The sequence below is a fragment of the Eumetopias jubatus genome, unplaced genomic scaffold, assembly GCF_037043125.1.
Source record: "Eumetopias jubatus isolate StellerSeaLion01/CBP00866 unplaced genomic scaffold, mEumJub1_p1.0 scaffold_14, whole genome shotgun sequence".
NCBI lineage: Eukaryota > Metazoa > Chordata > Mammalia > Carnivora > Otariidae > Eumetopias > Eumetopias jubatus.
Window position 1 is genome coordinate 58,049,178 of NW_028274820.1, and position 22,534 is coordinate 58,071,711.

At 41.7% G+C, this 22,534-nt stretch overlaps 2 protein-coding genes across 8 annotated transcripts in view; both read right to left on the bottom strand.

Annotated features, from left to right (window-relative positions):
* Positions 1-214: 214 nt before the first annotated feature.
* The window catches only part of OSBPL3 (oxysterol binding protein like 3), a 170,253-nt gene continuing 147,933 nt past the window's right edge, over positions 215-22,534 (bottom strand). For 6 of the 7 annotated variants that reach the window (XM_028119279.2, XM_028119275.2, XM_028119274.2 and 3 more), the window contains 7 exons: positions 21,275-21,338; positions 17,779-17,857; positions 16,418-16,562; positions 13,158-13,302; positions 9,266-9,392; positions 7,950-8,072; positions 215-4,021 (listed from right to left, as the gene is read on the bottom strand). In XM_028119279.2, the coding sequence (XP_027975080.1) occupies positions 3,925-4,021; positions 7,950-8,072; positions 9,266-9,392; positions 13,158-13,302; positions 16,418-16,562; positions 17,779-17,857; positions 21,275-21,338 (780 nt within the window). In that variant the 3' untranslated portion in view covers positions 215-3,924. Of the gene's footprint in view, positions 4,022-7,949; positions 8,073-9,265; positions 9,393-13,153; positions 13,303-16,417; positions 16,563-17,778; positions 17,858-21,274; positions 21,339-22,534 lie in introns of those variants that run through there. The other variant, XM_088018627.1, reaches the window with a different exon arrangement.
* Positions 6,246-6,773, bottom strand: LOC114221154 (large ribosomal subunit protein eL21). Its single transcript, XM_028119280.2, has one exon. It carries the CDS (start codon positions 6,730-6,732, stop codon positions 6,250-6,252), a length of 483 nt encoding a protein of 160 aa, XP_027975081.2. The 5' UTR covers positions 6,733-6,773; the 3' UTR covers positions 6,246-6,249.

Consider the following 22,534-nt stretch of genomic DNA (forward strand, 5'->3'; position numbering starts at 1 on the left):
CCTCAGGTCCCCCTCCTAAGGGCTCAGGGACCTACATTTGTAGTATTCAACTTTATGGTTTCCCAGTTTATGTCCCAGGGTATTCTTATTTCAAATCTCTATCACTTTAGATAACCAGGCATGTTTCTTCCACAAAAGAGCCCAGCTTAGCGTTTTGATCCCCTTCAGCAGCCACTAATACCCATTAACCTGGAAAAACAAAGACAAAGGTGGCCCTTTTTCCATGTTGTTTATTCACCGTCAACTAGCTACATGAGGGGGATAAACAAACGAGTACGAACTTTTCGGGGAGAATGGGGTATATGGGCGGAAGGGTGGGATTTAAACAGAAAATGAGCTTACACACAGCTAGAGAGAAGATTAACAGGTATCTTTTTTTTTTTAAAGTATCCTCTGAGGGTAATGGAGGAAGATAAAATCATCATTAGCAACTTATCATTGTGTAACCCAAAAGTCTCAGAAAATGGTTTGCATTTTCTGTCATGATTTACAGATACTCGTGTGATAAATATTTCCAACACAGAAAAATAAAGACTAACACCAAGCAACAGACTTATACAAGGCAGAGGGAAGTTGAGCGCATGAAAATAGCTATCATCTGGTAGCAAAAATAGATTTATGCCAATGTTAATATCAAAATGAAAGACATTCAAATGAGTTATGCCAATACGTTGGAACTATTATTCCTAACATCATAAGAACAACTTTATTGCTCCTACTTGTAACTAAAAGGCCGGAGAAAATTCTATGATAGCTTGAGGGCATAATATAACTAACTCATTGACTATGGAGTAGGCCTACAACAAGGTTCAATAGCCAAATAAAAACTTAATTCTTTTCCTTTTAGGGCTGACACTGTTTATAGTAGAACAAGACCGTTCATCATAAATCTGGAAAATACAGATGAGGAACAGTCCTTGAAGCCCAAGCAAGTGATTTACTGGAAGTAATTAAAGGTAGAATATGAGAAAAGCAGCAGTTCAAATGAAGTAAACATGAAGAGATGTTTTGTTTTGTTTTTAGCTTGTATATTTTTCTCTTCCAGAGAGCCCCACAGGAAGCACACAAAGACTGTGGGCTATTGGGGCACTCTAGGGACTTGATGGAGGACTGGACTGTTGCCTTAAAGTGCACTCTGGCTGTTTAGTTAGTCCCGGAAGCGGCCTGACTTCTGGGAGGTGAACAGCAGGGAGAATCGCGCTAGGATTCGGATGATTACATCTGACTCCAGGACATACCAGCTGAGGCTCTGGCGCCTGCAGCAGGAAGGCATCTGCTGCCAGGCTATGCAGGAGGCTGCTGGACTCTTCCAGAATGATCTCCTGCAGCTTGGGGTAATCGATAGAGGCCACAGGCACGTATGAAGTACAAGGTAGTCGACTGCCCACGGTCCCCTTTCCAAGAATATATATGTTAATTTGTCATCAATTTGGGTTGGAATAATCAGGAAGAAAATGGAGGTTAAAGCATGTATCTCAGATGGTGTGGTGACTGCAATGACTGAATTGGGGTTTTCAAAGTCCAGAAAGTTAAAATCTCCCTCCATTCTTCCCAAAGAATGCCACGGTTCGGTTTTCTTTGTCTTAAAAGTAGAAAATGCCCCAGAAATACAAATGAGATGGGAAGGTGCTATTGAGGATAGGGACTGAAGGAAGGAAGGAGCCATTTCCCCCTCAAGGTAGCTTTAAGACTATAATAACAGGATGCATCACTAGCTGTTTAAATTTCAGAAATGCCCTTTTATAGGGCTGGTACTGACTCATAGCTTTTTAAATTTGCATATAGTTCCATATCATATTCTAATTTATCACCACTTCCATCTCAAATAAGATGACTACAATGGTGGTATTTGGTCCATTTATCCTTGTGATTCCAAAATAAAGCATAAAGTCAATTGAAATAACAGCAGTGGGGCAATTAAAAAATTTCCAGATACTGTCTGACAGAGCTACATCCATTCAGGCTGCATGTCTTGCTTTTGTGCTGGGTTTTTTGTTTTTGTTTTTTGTCTTTTGTGAGCCAGCTTCTAGAGGAGGCCTATGTAGTAGTCAGTATTGCTAAAAGTCTACATTTTCCTTCATAATGTGAAAACTAGATTTGGTTTTCCCTTGAGTATCCTTAAATCTACAGCCTGCTTTTTCCTGTCTGTGAGGAGAATTTGGATACATGCTTGAAAAGAAAAGAACAAAGCACATATACCAAAGAATTTGATTGTGTCATCGAAACTGCTTAGGAATGGAAATGATATTCACATTGTATTCATCTTGACTTCTTGATTTGGAAGGAATGAATGTAATATTTAATGAGCCATTTATTGTTTTTAAATGCTAATCACTTGCAGATTCCAAAAGGCTAGTGACCCACTTTAAAACTCTCCATTTTGAAAATGCAATGCTGTCCAACTACTTGGTTATTTGGTGTGACACTGAAAAAATCATGCATTCTTTTTTACCATTATTTATTCTACTTTTCATTCATAGAATTCTACATGCTCTGAAATGTTTTAAATATCCGTAAGTGTTTTCTGGAGAAATCTTTTTACTACACCATTATACTTGATATTCCATAGGATCATTATGGACATTAGAGTAAAAGGCTTAAAAATTAGGCTTTGGTTTTAATGTAATCTGGGCAGAAGTTGGCATTGCTTTGATAACACACTTCAACTACTGCACAAATTGTATTATTGTACTTTAAAGTAACATTTAAAATAACAAAGTTTCCCCTTTTAGTAGTTACAATCTGTATTATTTAAGACTGCTGCAAAACTCACAAGAGTGAAGTGAGTAAGAAGAAAGTATAGGAAAGAGGTAAAACTTTTATCAGAACACAACACAAAGGAAGAACATCAATTCTCTACATTTGTCTATAAGGCAGGTGGTCAAACTTTTTATACAAGATCTAAAATATGGTGTTAAGAGGTAGAAAATACCAAAACAGTATTTAGGAAAAACTTGTTGAGTTATTTAAAATAATCAGTTATTTTGCTAAACTGTTAGAAAGTCAAACTGTTGTGTGGAATGCACTGTACGTTTTAGGCTAAACTGGAACATTCCATACTCAACAGAGCTGTGGTGAAGTGTTGGGAACATGGGGGTGGGAGTGAGAAGCGGAAAACAGTTTAACTTGTCAAGAGTTCAGTTCTCACTAAGGAGAAATTTCCTACTGTGTCTCTGGGATGCCACTATAGCATTTAATTAATGGGAATTTCTCCGACTGATGACAATTTCTCTGCATAACAGGGTACAATTTTGCACATAAGGCAATACACCTCTAGGGAGGGATGAGCTCAAATGCTTTCTCCTCTTCAGGAAGGTGCTGTATCTATCTGATATAAAAAACACACATTCCACTAATCTTATACCATCCTCCCAACCACCAAAATGCAAATGCAAATATTCTTCAGACTCCAGCACCAGCAGAATTGTTCTGTATGAGCAATTCAAGAGCTGTCGGAGGCAAAAAGATATCTGAGCTACCAAATTAAACCTGGGTAGCTTACGCAAGCATGAGTGAGTAACCCTGGGTATTCGTATTTTTTAATGCACCTGGGAGAGAGAGATTTTTTTCTCCAACACAATTTTATAAGGCATAAATTTAATTTGAATTTTCCTAACCTTTGGAAAGTTAGTGTTAAAGCTTCTTTTTTAACCCACACGTGAACATTCAATCTTTCATTTTTATTAAATAGTTTATATAGAAAATGAAATATCAAGGTGTTCTACATTCATATAAACAATCGTGATAACATTTGAAATTGTAAAGAAACCTACTGAAGAAAATACATACTTAAATACTTACAATGCTAAGCTAAGCACAGGTGATCATTCTAAATAATTTCTTTTAAATACACAGACACGGGTGTGTAGCTTCAGAAAGCAAACACAGGAGAAGTAGAAGGGTGTATCACTCTGCTTTCCTTTTTCACCATAAGACAGGATGGTCCAGTTTGGAAAAACCAGGATCTTTTCTAAGTTCCAAATAGGTGCCGTTGCTCACCCAGGAGTCATCATTGGATTTCCTGTGAAAGATAAAAAGAATTTCTTTTTTTTTTTTTTTTTAAGATTTTATTTATTTATTCATGAGAGACAGAGAGAGAAGCAGAGGGAGAAGCAGGCTTCCCACGGAGCAGGGAGCCCGATGCGGGACTCGATCCCAGGACCCCGGGACCACGACCGGAGCCGAAGACGGGCGCCCTAAAAAGAATTTCTTGAAGGCTATTGAAAATATTGTCATACCCCCTCTTTCCCTTTCTCTCTTTTCTTCCCCCCCCCCCCCCACGCCCCCGGGCCTGGCCGTCATTCCACGTGCATATACAATTATCCCTGACAGTCTCATACGGGGACGGTGAGGGAACGGGAAGCCCGGAAACCATTTTACTTCGGACTTCGGCTTCTTCCAAACTTAGAGGCTGCGAAAAACGGTGCTTCTGAGAGAAGCATGGATAAGGGAAGAGTCTGTCATACATAAAACACGGCTGGGATGACGGCCACCACCTTGGGTGTGACTCTGTAAAAGCTACAAATCAACCAGGTTGTTCAAATCAAGTTATAAGTTAGCATTAAAAACAGAAGGAATTGGAAGACATAAGAGTCAGGAGAGAATAGCCTTGGTTCCCTATTTGAATAGATAATATATTAAATAGATAAAAATTCAAAAGGTCCAAAAGCGTGGATAGTAAAAGCCTTCTTTCTATTCCTATCTCCCAGACTCCAGTCCTTTTTCTTCAGAGGCAACGATCTTAGAAGCTTCATTCTTTCAGAGAACTTTCACGCATGTATGAGCATGCACACATCCACATCCACACTCCACCCCTCTCCCATTTTTTTACACAATGACAGCCCTGTATGGCGTCCTACCCATAGGTAGGGACAAAAACCCGAGTTTTTGACATAACAACATCTCCTGGAGATCATTTTCCATTGTCACAATAAGGTCAGCAAACTAGCCCAAGGGCCACATCCAGCCTTCTGCCTATCTTCGTATTATTGGTTTTTTTTTTTTAAATTGAAGTATAATTAACATACAATGTTATATTAGTTTTAGGTATACAACATATTGATTCAACGGGTCTATACATGTCATTATATCAGTGGTCACCACAGCAAGTGTAGTCACCATCTGCCACCACACGTTATTATAATGTTATTGACTATATTCCCTGTGCTGTGTTGTTCATCTCAGTGACTTATTTATAGGTAGATCCCCCTTTAATCTTAATCCCTTTTTATTGGAACACCACCATGCCCATTCGCTTCACTATCGCCTATGGCTGCTTTTATGTTGCACAGTGGGCTTGGGTAATTACCCCTAAGACCTTACAGCCTGCAAAGCTAACAATATTTACCATTTGTCTTTTATAGGAAAAGTTTGGTGACTCTGGCAGTAGGGAATCCTGATTTCTTTTTAAACAGTTGCATGATATTCCATTGTAGAAATGGACCACAATTTAACAGGTACCTTACTGGTGAGCCTTTAGGAGGTTGTTTTTAATCTCTAGCTATCAGAGACATATGTTAATAATAATATGATAGACACACACCAATATGTAATTTTGTATGCACGTGAGTATAGTTACATTAAAAATTCCTGTAAGCAGAACTGCGATGTCAAAGAGCGCATTCATTTGTAACTTTGTCTGATATTTCATATGTTTTAGAAGCAAAAGCGGACAGTGCCTGTTTTCCTATGCTCTCGGGGACACAGATTTTTGTCACACTGGTTTCCCTCTTCTAATAAAGGGATGTGTCTAAAAGGAGCCGGTCTGCCTATCAGACACTTTACTTATGACCCAGAGGAGCCCGGCTCTGTCCCAACTCTAGTTTCCACTTGGAATTCCCTCTGCCGGGCCTCTCGGTCACCTCTTTGCCAGGACCACTACTGCTGAGGATTCTTGCCTTTTCTCCAGCCCTTTGCCCCATCTGATACTCTGATAATTTCACAGACAATCCAGAGGAAAAATAGCTAAGGCCACCTGGCTGTAGCCGTGTTTGGTCCTTTTCCATTCCATTCTAGACGGTTGCCACAACAGCCTACGTAACGTTTTATAGTTTGTATTTAAATGTCAATTCCTTTTCCATAGAGCTCCACAGACTTTGTGAAGTCATTTTTGATGCTTTCACATTAGGTCGAATTGATGACTCTCTCTCCCTAGTTCTTGAGACAGCTTAGTTACCCGCAAGTTTTTGTTTTGTTTTGTTTTGTTTTGTTTTGTTTTAGTCTTGAGGTCTTTTATTTTCTTTACATTTATCATGCCATGAATTCATAGGGAATGGGTTCCAGCAGTTCAGGCTCCTTTCCATTAGTTCTCACAAAGTGTGCTTCTCTGGGTGGGGCAGGCTGGCGCTTCAGTTGAACCCAAGTACCCTTCTCTTTGGCTTCCTTCTTTTTCTGATCATTTTCCTTCACACGCTTCAGGAAGCTGTCTCGGCTCTTTGAGTGTTTAATATGCTCAATGCGTACATTAATTCTCTTGGCAAGAATCTTGCCCTTAACTTGTTTGTTTACAACAATGCCAACAGCATGCTGAGTAACATTGTAGACTCTTCCAGTTTTGCCATGGTAACATTTGTGGGGCATTCCTTTTTGAACAGTGCCCATTCCCTTGATGTCCACAATATCACTTTTCTTATAGATTCGCATGTATGTGGCCAAAGGAACAACTCCGTGTTTTCTAAAAGGTCTAGAGAACCTATAGCGGGTACCTCTCCTCTTTCCCTTTGTGTTGGTCATTTTGGCAAATTACTGGAAGATGGCGGTTCCGGCCGAAAGGCCCGCCAGTTTTAATGATCCTAAAAAATACTGCAGTGAACATCTTTATAAATGTAATTTCCCTTGTTTAAAAATGACACTAGATGATTTATGAAAGAAAAAAAAAGAATTGGCCTACTTAAGGGTACATGTGTATGTCTATCAATTATCAGTAAATCAATGGATCAGTCTGTTCATCTCTCCATTTATCTATCTCTTGCCTTTTAAAAAGATAGTTTAAGGTGTCTTGTTTTTAAAAATATTTAAACACAACCAATGAATCATTGAACACTGTATCAAAAACTAATGATGTACTATATGTTGGCTAATTGAACATAAATAAAAAAATAAAAATAAATAGAATATTTAAACAAAGTTATGAATATTTTGGGATGAAACTCTGGCCAGTTGAATAATCTTCATTTGCGTGTAACCGGAGTTTGTGGAAATGATCAGAAGGGACCTGACAAAATCCACAATGACTCTAGGGGGAAAAACCATAATATTTTGGGGGATAAAACATCACTTATTGCTATTTTGCCGTTTTGGAATACATACTTTATTGCTGCTGCTGCAAGATGAGGAGCTAATTCCTGTTGTCCATTAAAACACAATGACCACCAAAAACAAAAACAAAAAAACCCAAACAACAAAGCCCTGGCTGCTCTGAAAGTAAGAGAGGGGTGGAACTGGCAGGGCAAGAATCCAGCTGCTTTCCTCTGTGGGCCTCATTTGTTTGTTTATTTTTTTAAGGAACAAACAAAAACGCCCCCCAAACCGTACAGAGCCCTGGCGTGTAGGCAGGAGGGCCAGGCCCCAGTCCAGGACATTTCACTGGGGCCTTCTGTAGATTTCTTCTCAGTTACTATGAAAGAGGGGGTGGAGCACTGATGGTCTCTGATGCCCCTTCTAAATCCTTACGTCTACTTTTAACAAATCCTTGAATGGCAAGTTATTTTAAAATGAATAGTAAATGTTCCACATCCAAACTGAAGTGTTTTGGAACTTCTGCAAACCAAGCATTAGACCCTGTGCACGTGCCATTGCTCCAGCGGAGAGGTTTTAGCACTCCGGAGCAAGAAAGATGCCAAGAACGCTCGCATGTGGGGAGGGGATGGGGGCGCCCCCTCCCTTCATCCAGAAGCCTCAGGTGCCGCCAGTCCCTGTCAGCCCAGGACCCGCGCGATGGGGGCACGCACCTGAAAAACCGGGGCTGGTGCTCCACGCGGTTTTCTTCTAAGACCCGCCGCCTTTCTCTCTGCAGCTGTTCGATTCTCTGCTTTTGTATTTCAGCCTCTTCTACGTTCCCTTCTTCGAGGAACCTGGGACAGTAAGGGGGAAAATCACGGAACACAAATTCCAAGAAAACACTGTCATCGTGACTACTCGAATTATGTGTCTACAACTGGAGATTCAATATGCTTCCCTATCCATAAGAACCCTCTCTGACCCTAAAAATGGTTATTTTGTGGCAGTTAGGGAAGATATTCTTTGTGGAACTGGTGACACATACGTGGTTCAAAACATTGTATCTATAAAAAGGAATTTGTCCCTTTCGTCCCCATCTCTCTCCCCTGCCTCCTCACCACGCCCTTTCCCAGGAGCCTCAGAGCACACCAGACTGTTGTTAAATCTTTGCTGGCTGGTAGGTGAAGAATTGGTATGTCAACATGTTTTTCAACATACGCATTTCTTTCAGTGAGACTGAGCATCTTTTCATAGGTTTACGAGAGAGCTGCAGTTCCTATTTTGTGAACAGTTCATTTTCCTATGTCATTTTTAATGAGTTCATCTTGATTTCTGGAACCAATTCATGCAATGAGTTGCAAATATAGATTTCTCAGTTTGTCATTTATCTATTTAATTCTGGGTATGTATATATATGTATTATGTACACTTATGTATATAATACATATACACACAAAATATAAAAAATAAAAGATAAAAATATATATAAATGTATATATATATATTTTACTTTGCCATGAAGAAGGGTGTTTTTCTTTTTCTTAAATAAAATCAAATACATATTTTTTTCCTTTCTGGGTTTGGAGTCTTAAATTAGGCCCAAGGGCAGAGATAATTATGTCCATTTTACAGGAAATAAATAGGAAACCGAGACTAGGAAAGTTTACACAGCTTATTGCCAGCAAACGTAGGATCAGAAGTTAGATTTCTGTGCACCAAAGTAATTTAAATCTGAGGGGTAAGGGAGCTGGGTGCTTTTCACTCTTTCAGATACACAATAAGTTCTGTATTATTGTATGCAATAAAACTCTTAAAAAGAAACACTTTTTCGGTTATTTCAATAGAAATAAGGCTCTACTGATGAATAAAGGTCAGGCCACATGTAGAATTAAGCTGGGCTCCCTTCCTTCCAGGAGATGATTGCTTCAAGGCCCCTGAGGCCTCTACTCCTGATGACACTCTCTCTCTCGGTCTGGGAGTTGTTAGTAAGACTTTTCATAAGGAGTTTTCCATCTCTGGAGATAAAGATCTTTTAAAAAGTGCTTACCTTTGGTCTGGTCTAAATCGAGTGTCAGTAGGTGGTAATAAAGACTTTGACAATGGGTCCATTTCATTTAATTCCAGGGCAAACTGTGTGAAGCCGTAATATTGCTCATAGCCCTTTGGCATGGGATCTAAATGAAAAAGAAATCATTCATCTCTAACTTGCCTTCCATTTACATTACATTTCAATTCCTTCACCTTTTTCATCTCAGATCAGCTATAATTTTTCTCTCTCAGCTCTAAATCCTCCCATTTCTAGTAAAGTATTCTGGCTAACAAACTGGTGGTGAATGTTCCTCTATAAATCTTTTTCTCTAGAAGTTTTCTTCTACCCACAAGGATCAGACCTTTTTCGTGTAGCCATATAGGGAATTCATGTAATGCCATGAAGTTTTTGTACTGTGTAAGCTATAAAAATAATTTGTTACAAAAATAAACACGTTAAGGGGCGCCTGGGTGGCTCAGTCATTAAGCGTCTGCCTTTGGCTCAGGTCATGGTCCCAGGGTCCTGGGATCGAGCCCCGCGTCGGGCTCCCTGCTCCGCGGGAAGCCTGCTTCTCCCTCTCCCACTCCCCCTGCTTGTGTTCTCTCTCTCGCTGTGTCCTGTGAAATAAATAAAGTCTTTAAAAAAAATAAAATAAACACATTAAAAAGAACTCTGGGTCCATTTTTTCCAGACAAACAAGACTCTCACTCTGGAGAATCCATTTTTCATTTAAGAGATATCAAATCCTCCTGGAACTCTGTCTAGTTCCTAGACTAGTGTGGAACCCATAGCAAGTGAAGGTTATTCTTTTCTTCCATGCCTGCCCTTCTTTTTACCAACTCTTGTCCCTCCAAATCTTACATATTTAAATTTAAATCTAGTTCAGCTGAAGCCAGGAGTAAACATGGGATTACACCAGCAGAAATGCTGCCTGATGTGAAGGGGACAGAGAAAATGGGACCGAATGAAGTAAGGCTGTTGGACTACTGCCATTCTACAGGATGGGACTATCCAGCTCTCCAGCGGCGAACATGTTGTTATCATTCAAGAAAAGGGAAGAACGAGTGAAGGTGATTCAGAGATCATCAAGGCTGCCCTTCCCACCACAGGCCCAGACTACACAGGCCCAGGGGGGAAGGCTGCCTCCACCTTTCAAAGGGTGGGGCCACTGCTGCAGTTTCAACCTGCCGTGCTGCCACCACCTAGAGCCTTGGGGGCCTTGGGAGCAGGGCCTCTGCCCCAGCAGATCCAGAGGGCGGGGCATCGAGCCAAAAAATTATCATCTGCTGTCTTAGGATCTAATGGCATTTTGCTTTTTTTCTTTTTAAAGATTTTATTTATTTACTTGACAGAGAGAGAGAGGCAGCGAGAGAGGGAACACAAGCAGGGGGAGTGGGAGAGGGAGAAGCAGGCTTCCCGCGGAGCAGGGAGCCCGATGCAGGGCTCGATCCCAGGACCCTGGGATCATAACCCGAGCCGAAGGCAGACACTTAATGACTGAGCCACGCAGGCGCCTCTAATGACATTTTTCTTACTGGGTTTTGGAGTTATCTGGCAGCCATCACCCCTTTCTTCTTTCCTATTTCTCCTTTTTGGAATGGGCACGTCTATCCTACGCGTGTCCTGCCATTGTATTTAGAAGCACATTTTGGCTTCACGGGTTCACGGCTGGAGAAGATGAATTATACCTCAAGTCTCACCCATACCTGATTTAGATGATATTTAGCTGAGACTTTGGATTTTAGACTTTAGAGTTGACGCTGGAATGAGTTAAGATTTAGGGGGCTGTTAGGGTGGAATAAATATTTTACATGTAAGAAGGGTGTGGTTTGGGGGGGGCAGGGGCAGTGTCATGGGCTGAATGTTTGTATCTTTCCAAAAATTCGTATGTTGAAGCCCTACCCCTTCGTATGGCTGTATTTGGAGAAGGAGTCTTAAGAAAGGAATTGAGGTTAAATAAGGTCGAACGGGTGCAGCCCTGATCTAGCGGCTGTCTGCAAGCCAAGAACACGCTCTCACCAGAACCCAAATTTGCCAGCACCTTGGTCTTTGATTTCCCAGCCTCTAGAACTGTAAGAAAACACATTTCTGTTGTTTAAACCACCCAATCTGTGGTATTTGTTATAGCAGCCCAAGTGGTCTAATCCAAGTGTATTGCTCTAACTTGAATCCCAGCTAAAAATCAAGCTAAAAATACCAAGTTTACATATTGAGTCAATCAAATGCAGGCTAATAAAATCCACTCCTAGCCTAGCAAGAGTTACTCTCATGTACAAATACAAACACTTTCCATGAACTATTCTGCAAACCCAGTTTTCCAAGCTTTAGGAGTCCTTTCTGTCTAATTTTAACTCTAATCTTCCATGTATCCTAGTCATGAAAATCGTAGCAAAGCTTCCTACTGTGCCTTCAAAAATCCAGCCCAGTCTCCCAACCACTGGAGTAAAGACAGTGGTTCTTCTTGAAGATGGTCCAGTGACGCTCATGGCCAAGGCAGAAACACAAAGTCCGTGAGCAACAACAAGCGTAACAGCTCACACCCACCGTGTGCTTTGTCAAGGCGCTACTTTAACATCCCAAAGAGGAAGGCAATTTTCATCTCTGATACATACTTTAAGCAAAGGGCAGTGTCTCTCTGAACTTCTAAAGCTTGGAAGGTGGCCACTGATGCCGATTCATTCTGGCTTCATGGCCACCTCTGTGACCATATATGGTTGCTACCCAGTGACAGAGACACTATTGGTTGCTTACCCGACAGTTATTTCCCTTTCTTAACTTGCTAATGGGAAACTGATCTGTTCATATGGCATTGTGTCCTCCCTTGGGGGTGAATCTAAGCCCATCTGAATCTCTTCTGCCTATCCAGTTGCCCCTGACTGGCTCAAGGATGGGTTTGGACCCACTTGAGGCTGACAAGACTTAATGATACATTTGCTGGGGAATCCTAGTAAATATTTCCTGAAAAAAAGGCACAAGAGAAGACAACTCTTTTGTTCTCGCTTTTCTCCTGCTTACTGACCTGTCACATGGGGATATGATATTGAATCATGATAAGTGTTTTACATCCATGAGGGGACACATCACTGCCATATTGGGAGTGGAGGAATGTGTCGTCCGTGGTCTGTGCTCTTGACACAGGTACGTTGCCTGTATTAACAACCGTGGGGCCATCCAACCCCTTACTTGTTAAGTAATAGCACACATCCTAATGGTTTAAGTTACTATTAGAATGGTCTTTTTGTCTTATTTTGATCAGCCTAAAGCATACTAATGGTGGTATCTCAGAACAATCATTTATAATATGGCCAAGACTTGGAAATATACTTATCAGATTAGGAGGTGGACAAAGTCTTAAAATGTTTTGGGGGCCATGTTATGAAGGTTTGGCTTCCCTAGCCCTCCCCATAGCTGCTTCAAGGGCTCAGTATTTTCTAGAATTACAAGAGAGACCAGAGTGGCTAATGGTATTGGGTGAATCTGGGAGACCCCTAACTTTTATAGGAGCCCCAGGTCACTCTTCTTGTCTAGTAAGTTTTCTCTTTATTCATTCTTACTCTAGAATGACCTCTTGTACTTCACTGCCACTCCTTCTCAACACCCAGGATAGGCACAGGAGTGATGTGTGTAGCCCGGAAGACTTCCTCGGAGAGAGTAACCGTGGATGAGCAATGGCTTTGTTCTGGGATGAAGAACCCAGGACCTAGCAGACCACCTGAGGTGTCGGTGAGAAGCACAAGGATGAGTTTGAGATAGGACTGGTGAATGAAAGAAGGGCTGGTTGCTCGAACAGAGTTCAAAGCAGGCAGAGGCTGGAGACCCTGGACGGCAGACACTGATGCCAGCCCGTCCGCAGTTCCTCTGGCCATGCCCCCCGACCCCTGGCCCGAGACTGATTAACCGGGGTACCGACTCGCTCTCCAGACACAAGCGGATGAAGAGGAGCCACCGCAGTAGATGCTTTCGTGCCATTTCCCGAAGAGCCGATGCACCGCTTTTCCATTCTTGTCAAATACTGTACCTTCAATCTCACGGGCGTTAGTGCTCCAGTATTTCGCCTAGGATTCAAATGAGAGTTAGCGGTTTAGTACTTTGGAGTCAACTTATTATAGATATTAAGAGAAAAACAAAAGTAAAGAAAAAAAAACCCATAGGAATGAGTCTACATTGCATATAATTTGCCAGTTCCAGGTTCTGGCTTTTTTTAAAATCATACTTTTAATTACTTAATAAAAATTAACATCTAACCCTTTATTTATTTATAGTTTGCAACGCAACAATCAACATTTGTGAGAGATACAGGTTTCTCCCCCCTACCTTTGTTACATACAACATCAGAAGGAAAGGCTCAGGTCTTACACATTGGCCAAGTAATGCGGTTGGCTCTTAAGCCCCTCCCACCCCCCCGCCCGGGAATAGCTGTTCTGTGGATGTCACCATGGCTCTGACTATTACAATTTCAGAGAAAAGTAACTCATATATATTTTTTCTCGACAGGAACTAGACAGTCTTTTGTAAACCAATAAAGGAGGCTCCTTTGTAAAGCAACCAATTTTCTGTTTCTCCCACCATTTCTCCCCCAAACTAGATTTGTTCATCCAATCCACTGGAACGTGATGCGACCCATATTCACCCTGTGGATTGGTCCTGATCTGAGAGCAGCACAATCCAGCTCAGCCTTGTGGGTTTTATACAGTACCGCAAGCTGGCCAGCAGAGGGGGGTCGAACTCCCTAGAGTGGATTTTTCCCCGAGTCTCCCAACTACCTGGCTGCCCTAAAAAATCTCTACGAAAGAATGGAAGGCATTACTTCATAAATCAAAACTCCTAGTGCTATTTTCATCCAAAACAGAATCCATATTTGGAAGCCAATAAAGTTGAGCAACATTTTGGGGCCATATTCTGGTGGTTTGATTTCCCCATTTTGTGTCTGTGGGGAAGTTGGGAGGAAGGGCAGAGGACAGCAACATCACAGAGCTGCATCAGAAACATAAACCTGAGGTCTCTACTCATGTAAAAATGGAGGAAAAGGGAAACAAATGCTGCCCAGGCTCTTAAGTTTATTCGGAAGCAGGAGTCAGATTTTCTGTTACAGATACTTGCTGACAAATCCAATGCTGGCAATACGGTGGGACGCCCCAGAGGAAGGCAGTCCATCTGGGAAGGGCTACATCTGCTTTCAGATTCTCTTTCAACACCAGGGACACATCCAGTGTTCTACTTCCCTCCTCTCTCATAGCCACAGAAATCGATCCTCTGGCCCTAAGTGTGTGAGTACCAGGTGGATGGTAGAAAGGGGACTCGAGCACATTTTCTTGGGGGAGCTGCTGAGAAGCAGGTGCCCTCACCTGGATGGGGGCATATATCCCTACTCCAGGTTGCCTTTTCTTCTTTTTGCAGAGAGCCTCCGTGAAGTTTTCGAGGCAGGTTCATTTTTATTTCACCCTAAACACTATTAGCTTTTTATCTGTCTACATTCCAGTCTGAATTATAGGATATAAGACAGACTCCAGTCCACCTCTCCATAATGTCCCCCAGCAGCTAGAGGTGGTGCGGAGAGGTACTGCATGAAATTCCACAATTAGAGCCTCATCTCTCTGCTTAGGATTTTGACCTTAATTAAATGCAAATACTCCTTTAAGACCATTTTAAATTTATGAAAAATTTTTTAAAGATTTTATTTATTTATTTGACAGAGAGAGAGATAGTGAGAGCAGGAACACAAGCAGGGGGAGTGGGAGAGGGAGAAGCAGGCTTCCCGCTGAGCAGGGAGCCGGACGCGGGGCTCGATCCCAGGACCCTGGGATCATGACCTGAGCCAAAGGCAGACACTTAACGACTGAGTAACCCAGGCGCCCTAAATACATGAAATTTTTAAGGGCAAGGGGAATCTAAGGGAATCAAAGCACTTGGAAAGTTAAGCAGACTATTCCATGCTTTTGCCTTTGGCCAATCTGTTCATTTACCCTATGAATGTTCATGAGCCTTTCCAGACGTCAGCCTCCAGCAGTGAGCAAGATTAGATCAGGCTTTTGCTTTTCCCGACTCAGGGATGGTGAGGAGGGTGAGGGGAACAGAAAATGAAAATACCCAAGTAAACCAACAGTGAGCAAGTTAACTCTGGGTGGGAATGAACACTTTGAAGAGAATGGGATGTGACAGAAAATGACTAACAAGGCAGGGCTGATGATGGAAGGATCTGGGGAAAGGGACCCAAGCAGAAGGAGGGGGAGAGAGAAGAGCCAGTGTGGTGAGAGGATGGTGGGGAAGGAAGGGGAGGAGGGGGTGGGGGGAGCTGAGACTGGAGAGAAAGGAGTGGGTGTGCGCGTGCGCGCATGCACACCTACGCACATATCGGCAGGTGTGTGTACATACAGCCATGTGTAGGCTTGGGTGTTCACAGAGGTGCATACATGCAGGTGTGCGTGCGCGTGTGTGAACATAAGGGGTGGGTGGGCAGCGCATACCACACAGGGCCTCGTGGGCATTGTCAGGAGGCGGGCTTTTATACTGGGAAAGATGGAAGTTGTAGGGGGGGACTTCTGTGATATACACCATGACTTTCTTTTTTTAAATTCTAGTAAAATATACATAACAAAATGTATCCCTTTAACCATTTCTAAGCATACAATTCAGTGACATTAAACACATTCACAATGCTGTGCAACCATTATCATTATATATTTCCAGAACTTTTTTCATCTTCCCAAACTGAAACTGTGTGTCCATTAAACACCAAATCCCATTCCCCAACCCCCCAGCCCCTGGTATCACCATTCTACTTTCTGTCTCTATGAGTCTGACTGCTCTAGGTACCTCACAAGTGGGGTCATACAGTATTTGTCCTTTCGTGTCTGGCTGATTACACTGAGCATAATGTCTTCAAGCTTCATGCATATTGTCGCATGATGAGTTATGTTTTAAAAGGGTCCCTCTGGCTACTGCCTTGAGGACAGACCATAGCGGAATACGAGTGGAAGGAGAGAAGCCAGAGGGGCCATGGCCCTGATCCAGGTGAGAGAGGTTAGGAAGGGGGACACCAGGGAGCTCCTGGCATTGTTTGTCCGATGGCACAAGGGGAAGGTGAGACGTTCCCTGAGATATCCTGTGCCCTCGGGCCCCAGCCCTGCCAAGGCCTTTCTAGGGTCGAGCTCAAGGGGCCACCTGGGTTACCTTTATAAAATTCACTTTGCAGTGGCAGGAGTCATCATTCAGGTTCTTGATGACAATCTCTCCGTAGTGCTCAATCCATCTCTGCCCACTTAAGATGTTATGGATGCAAGAGGTCACTTTGTTCCACTCAAAATGATCTCCGAAGCTGAAAAGGAGGAAACAGTGACGTTAACAATTCCCAGAAGAGCCAGCAGCAAATGCAAACAAATATTGCTATTTAAAAAAATAAGTCACAGGATGAATTACTCATTTCTTCGTTTACGGAACCAACACTGACTGAGGGCTGAAGCCGTGTTGGGCCTCGTGAGCTTCCGCTCTCTGAGGAGACACGAGGGTACAGCGGGCCACGGCAGGCCACAGCAGGCAGGGTTGGGCGCTCCGGAAGCTGCCAGGGATTTCACTAGAAGCTGGTGATCTGGAAAAACCCACTCTCTCTTTGGACAGAGGAGAAAACTGAGAGCCAGAGGTGATTTGTCTAAGTCATCAGACTAGAAAAGGGAAGAGGCAATGGGGAAGGTATGGTGATCTCACAATCTCCTCTCTCTCTATACACACACACACACACACGAACACACACATCTATATGTGTACATATGTATACCTGTGTGTGTGTGTGCGTGCGTGTGTGTGTATATATGCAGAGACACATATCTATCTTATATATAAATCTTAAGATACACGTCTTAAACCTTTTTATGATGAGAAAGTATTCAGGCACCACTTACAGAGTCATATAACAGTTGTGAGGATAATGGTAATAAGACCAAACACTTAACATGGCATAGGCTCTGTGCCAAGTACTTTTTTCAGTGCTTTACGTATATTACCTGTTTAATCTTCACAACAGTCCTGCAAAGTAGGTAGTTTATTATTCCCATTTTATAGATGAGGGAACTAGTGATCAGGAAGGTTAAGTAACCTGCCCAAGGATTTGCAGTTAGTAAGTGAGCACCTGAGTCCTGCTGGCCCCACCCTAGAAGCCACCCTCGCAGCCATTTTGCTTTATAAATGAGGATCAATAAACCCTGTAGGATCAAGATATTTTTCTTAAAAGGAATTTTGACAGTGAGGTACGACAACAATGTTAAAGCAAAACTACCATTCTTGATTTTCTTAGAAAGTGAAAATGAGTTTTTAAAAAGCTTCTGTTCAGGGAACTTTGGTTTCCAGGTAGCATTCCCATTTGAAGGAAAGAAAATGTGAGCTTGTCAAAATGAGCTACATTTGAACTTACTGTCAAACCAATTAAAAGAAAAAAAAAAAACATATACTCAGCACCATGGGGTATAATGGGAATCCCATTCCTAAAGCTGTATCTTGGCCCTAAATTCTGTGCAGTTCCCAACCACAGAAGAACTTACGCTGGCAGAGTCACATGGGTTGTGCCAATGGGAACAATTTCCATAGATTTGCCCCAGAATTTGTTTTTCCATCTCACATCTGAAATGAAATACCAATTAGCACATATTTAGCAGGAGAGCTACACAGATCAAAGAATTCTTAGGCTGGATAAATAATCCCTACATAGAACAATCTCTTCATAATAAAATCCATTACATTATAGGGTTAACTTTTCATTCAATCTAAGTACCAACGAAATATCTGGAACAAAATCAGGAAAATTAAAATTATAAGATAAAGTCCCTCTCTTGGGACTCATGGTACGAAAGGCAGACAAAAGTGAAAACAAGTAATACTCAAACAGAGAGGCAGGGGTTATAACTGAGTATATTTTAAGACGAAATGGAGCCAGAGAAGCAGGAATGACCAACACTCTTGGGAAAGCATTAGGAGGGGCCACTTAGATCAGGCTCTGAAGAATAAGCAGGAGTTCACCAGGCAGAGAAAAAGGGGTAGAAGGTATAAGACAGCTTGTTCAGAGGGAGAGAGATATAAGAGAACAGGGTGTGCGTCTGTCCTATGGGTCTTGGATTGTTTAGAGAGAAAAGCAGAGAGACAGACTGAGTACAGAAACAGTGGGCTCTAGGAGCCAGGCAAGGAAGTTTGGCATGTATGCGCTGGGGGGAAATAAGATGTTTGTTTAGACAGAAAACACATGTGATTAGATACAGACTTTGCAAAGACAACTGGGAGTAATACAGGGAATGGACCAGGAGCACAAGAGATGAGAAGCAAGGTGACAAGTTACAAAGCTGCTGTAACTGATCAAGAGATAAGGGAGGATGAAGTGAACTAAGACAGTAGTGGATAGAGTAGAAGGGAAGGATTCCAGAACCAGGAAAGAAGTAGAAATAGAACTAGTTGGCAAATTAGATGCAGATCCTGAAAGACAGGGAGAATTTGTAGATGATTTCATATTTATCTCACTTGCATAAATGGTGGCACCAACAGGGAGAGAAACAGAAAAAGAATAGGGTAGAGGGGGCCTGGGTGGCTCAGTCAGTTAAGCGTCTGCCTTGGCTCCGGTCATGATCCCAGGGTCCTGGGATCGAGCCCCGCATCGGGCTCCCTGCTCAGCGGGACGCCTGCTTCTCCCTCTCCCACTCCCCCTGCTTGTGTTCCCTCTCTCGCTGTCTCTCTCTCTCTGTCAAATAAATAAATAAAATCTTTAAAAAAAAAGAGAGACTAGAAATAGAATTTAAAAAAGGAATAGAAAAAGGATGGCAGAGACAGGTGATTCCTCTGAGTGCTGCATGACAATACACAGACCATGGGGGAGCAAATGTGAAAGCAAGGAGGCCAGTAGGGTGCCATGGCCATGATCCAGGAGAGTGATAGGGCTGGGACCAGGCAGCCCCTGGCCACATATACATGATTTCACTTAAATAAAATATCCAGAATAGGCAAATCTATAGAGATAGAAAGTAGCTAAGGGATTGCCTAAGGATGAAAGAGGTTGATGGAAGTTGGGGTGGGGGTAGGTACTAGCTAACGGGTTTGTTGTTGGTTTTTTTGTTTTTTGGAGTGATAATAAAAATGTCCTTTTTTTTAAAAGATTTTATTTATTTATTTATTTATTGAGCTCAAGCGGGGGGAGGGGTAGAGGGAGAGGAAGAGAGAGAATCTCAAGCATATGCTGCACTGAGAACAGAGCCCAACGCAGGGCTCAGTCCCACAACCCTGAGATCATGATATGAGCCAAAATCAAGAGCCAGATGCTCAACTGACTGAGCCACCCAGGTACCTCTGGAGTGATGAAAATGTTCTTAAATTGATTGTGATGATAATTGGACATCTTTGTGAATATCCTAAAAATCATTGAACTATACCTTTTAATTAGGTGAATTGTATGATATACAAATTATAGCTCAATAAAGTTTTTACCAAAAAAAAAAAAAAAAGATGACTGTTTAAAGCAAAAGCAGTAATGATGTATTGTGGGGTTTATAACACACATAAATAAAACATGTCCACAATGTGTGAAGTGGCATAATATTACCTGAAGACAGACTTATGATAAAGATACATAACATAAATCCTAAAGTAATAACTGAAAAACGAAACGAGGAGGTATAGCTAGTAAGTCTACAAAGGAGATATGAGGGAAGCATAGAAAGTATTCAGTCCAAAAGAAGGCAGAAAAAGAAAGCAAGGGAAACAAAGAACAGATGAAACAAAAAGACAACAAATACTAAGAGGCCACATTTAAATCCAACTCTATCAATAATCATAATAAATGTAGATGGCCTAAGCAACATGATTAAAAGGCAGAGAAATGTCAGATTGGATTAAAAAGCAAGATCTGGGAGTTGTGAGCCTATGGGAATAGGTGAGACTGCCCAGGAAAAAGGCTGATGAGGGAGAAAAGAAGGGGACCGAGGAGAAAACTGTTGTGTAAGGTGAGGAGCACACGGAAACTGCTTGGAGAAAATCCTTCTCGTTGCCTAATCCATTACTTAAAAACAATAATAAAGTGCTTACAGGGTCAGTAACATTTAGCAATTAGAAGGTTACAGATCTTCTAAGAATTATTCCCAGGGGGTTTCAGTGAAATTAAGAGATGTTTTTAATTAAGCTTCAATTCTAACCTTTAATGGCAAAGATTCAGAAAAAGTACTATGGTACTTGTAACCTAAATTGGAATTTTGCCTCCAGAGAGAGGACCTGGGTGGCTGGGGACTAAGGTGGGGGAAGGAACTTTTTTTTTTTTAACAAAGTGTATTTTCAAAACTCTTAAATTATATAGATTTTTTTTTTTAAGGCAAAGGGGTAAATCAAGTGTCATCACTGTTAACAGAGAAAAATGCTTTAAAAACCGATGTGTGCTCATTGTCTGGAAAGCCAAGATGCTCAAATTTGCCTCAAATTGTACACTGTGCCTTTTGAATAAATATATAAGTTAATAAAATTAATTAATCCATTTAGAAAATATTTGCGGTCTTATTTATTCTTCAGGACAACCCACCCTCTTCCAAAATCCAAAATCCAAACTGAATAGAGAGACAACGACCCCCAAACTAAAAAAACTCAGCAATCTAAAACATGCTGTTTAGAAATAAAACTTTTCAAAAGCAAAAAGAACCCTGTTGTCTAGACTCTGATAAATACCTGTAAATATTTAGTGTCTCTTGAAATACACAAGGCATTTCAAGTGGCTGTGGAATTAGAGAAAAAGTTACAGGAGTAAATAGTGGTGGCCCAGACACAGATGAAGAATTTTTTTTTTTTTAAAGGCACAACTAAATTATCCTCCTGAATCCTTAATGATGAAGTAGACAAGTATCGGTAATTGTTCAGGGATGAGAGGCAAGAATACCAAGTGGTGCAGACCCATGCAACAGGGCCCAAGTCCAGGGTCCTACCTGTGATCTTAAGAAGCACTTGCAGTAGTTCCTGAATAAAACAGATCTATAACATTACAAAAAATGACAGAGGACAAATATATGAGCACATTACCTTGCCAGAAAACAAAATTTCCAGACTCAGCGTGACAAGCAGAGATAGGTGGATGGTGGCTGACCTGATGGAAACAAAGGCCAGAAAACAAAAACTTAATTCACTCTTGTGTCTCACGAAATCCATTCCTTCGCCCCTGCCTTGAGAGGTAACACTGTGCAGTGTCCAAGTGAATGAAAACTTTAGTTTTCCTTCAACAAACCGGTCCTCAAGAGGGCGCTCCTGATACAGTCAGCCCCAGTTCACTCAAGTTTCTCAGGCCTGAGAAGAAATCAGGTGCATGGAAGCCTCCTGAAGTACAGGAAAAACAGCCAAGAGACAAATGTTGGGGATAGAGACACGTTTTGAAAGATGTAAAAACAAAAGCAGGGTCAGGCAAGGGCTGCCCGCTCTTAAACCATATAATCCGACACTGGCTACCCATGTCAAAATGTCTATTAGCTGTTGAGAAAGTACCTGCAAATGTTTTAATTAAGGTATCAGATAATAAATATTTTAAAATGCTACCTCTGAGAAACACAAAAATGTTCTTGGCTCAGCAGGTTTTGTTGTTTTGAAAACTCTGCATCACAAAACTCAGCCTCTTTTCAAATCACCTATAAGACTGGTCCAAGACAATTTTTTAAAAGAATAATGTTTCTATAAAAAAGAGCCAAGCAATTACTGAAGAAACGTTAGTCAACTACTAAGAAAAACATTTTATTCATTTTCTGTCAAGATAAAAAATTCTTGAGTAAATATGTAATTTTGTTCCAGGAAAGATAATCCCCTGTAATGGAGGCTGTTGCACATTTCCCTGGGTTTTATCCCTGGGGTCATTACTTCTGTTCTGTTCACTAATGAAGAAGCTAAAGAGAAAATGGCTCCTGAGCTGGGTTTCCTCATTATCTCAGTAATTCGAGGCAAGTGAGCATTGTACGTACCACGATTATAATTCAGGACCAGTGAACCCAGACTAATGCAGCCAGCAGTGTCTCACAGTTTCTCTGACGTTGCGGGTTCTTAGCAAGTATCTTACATTTAGAGCATCCAGCCTAATGCCTCCATCACATATGAGGAGACCAAAACCAGAAAAATTCAGTAATGTTTCCCAAACACACCGACAGGGAAGAAACAGAGGTCAAACCCAGCATTTTTGGTTTACGTCAGTGGTATTCATTCAATGGGGAGGTGACACATCTCCAACCACTCACCTTGCTCTGGACCCTCAGCTGTAATGAGGAACATGGTCTGAAAGCCTGTCACTTTAGGTGGAGAACT

What these genes read in the sequence shown, in the direction of transcription:
- LOC114221154 (XM_028119280.2), bottom strand. Translation starts at nt 6,732, where the DNA reads ATGACCAACACAAAGGGAAAGAGGAGAGGTACCCGCTATAGGTTCTCT.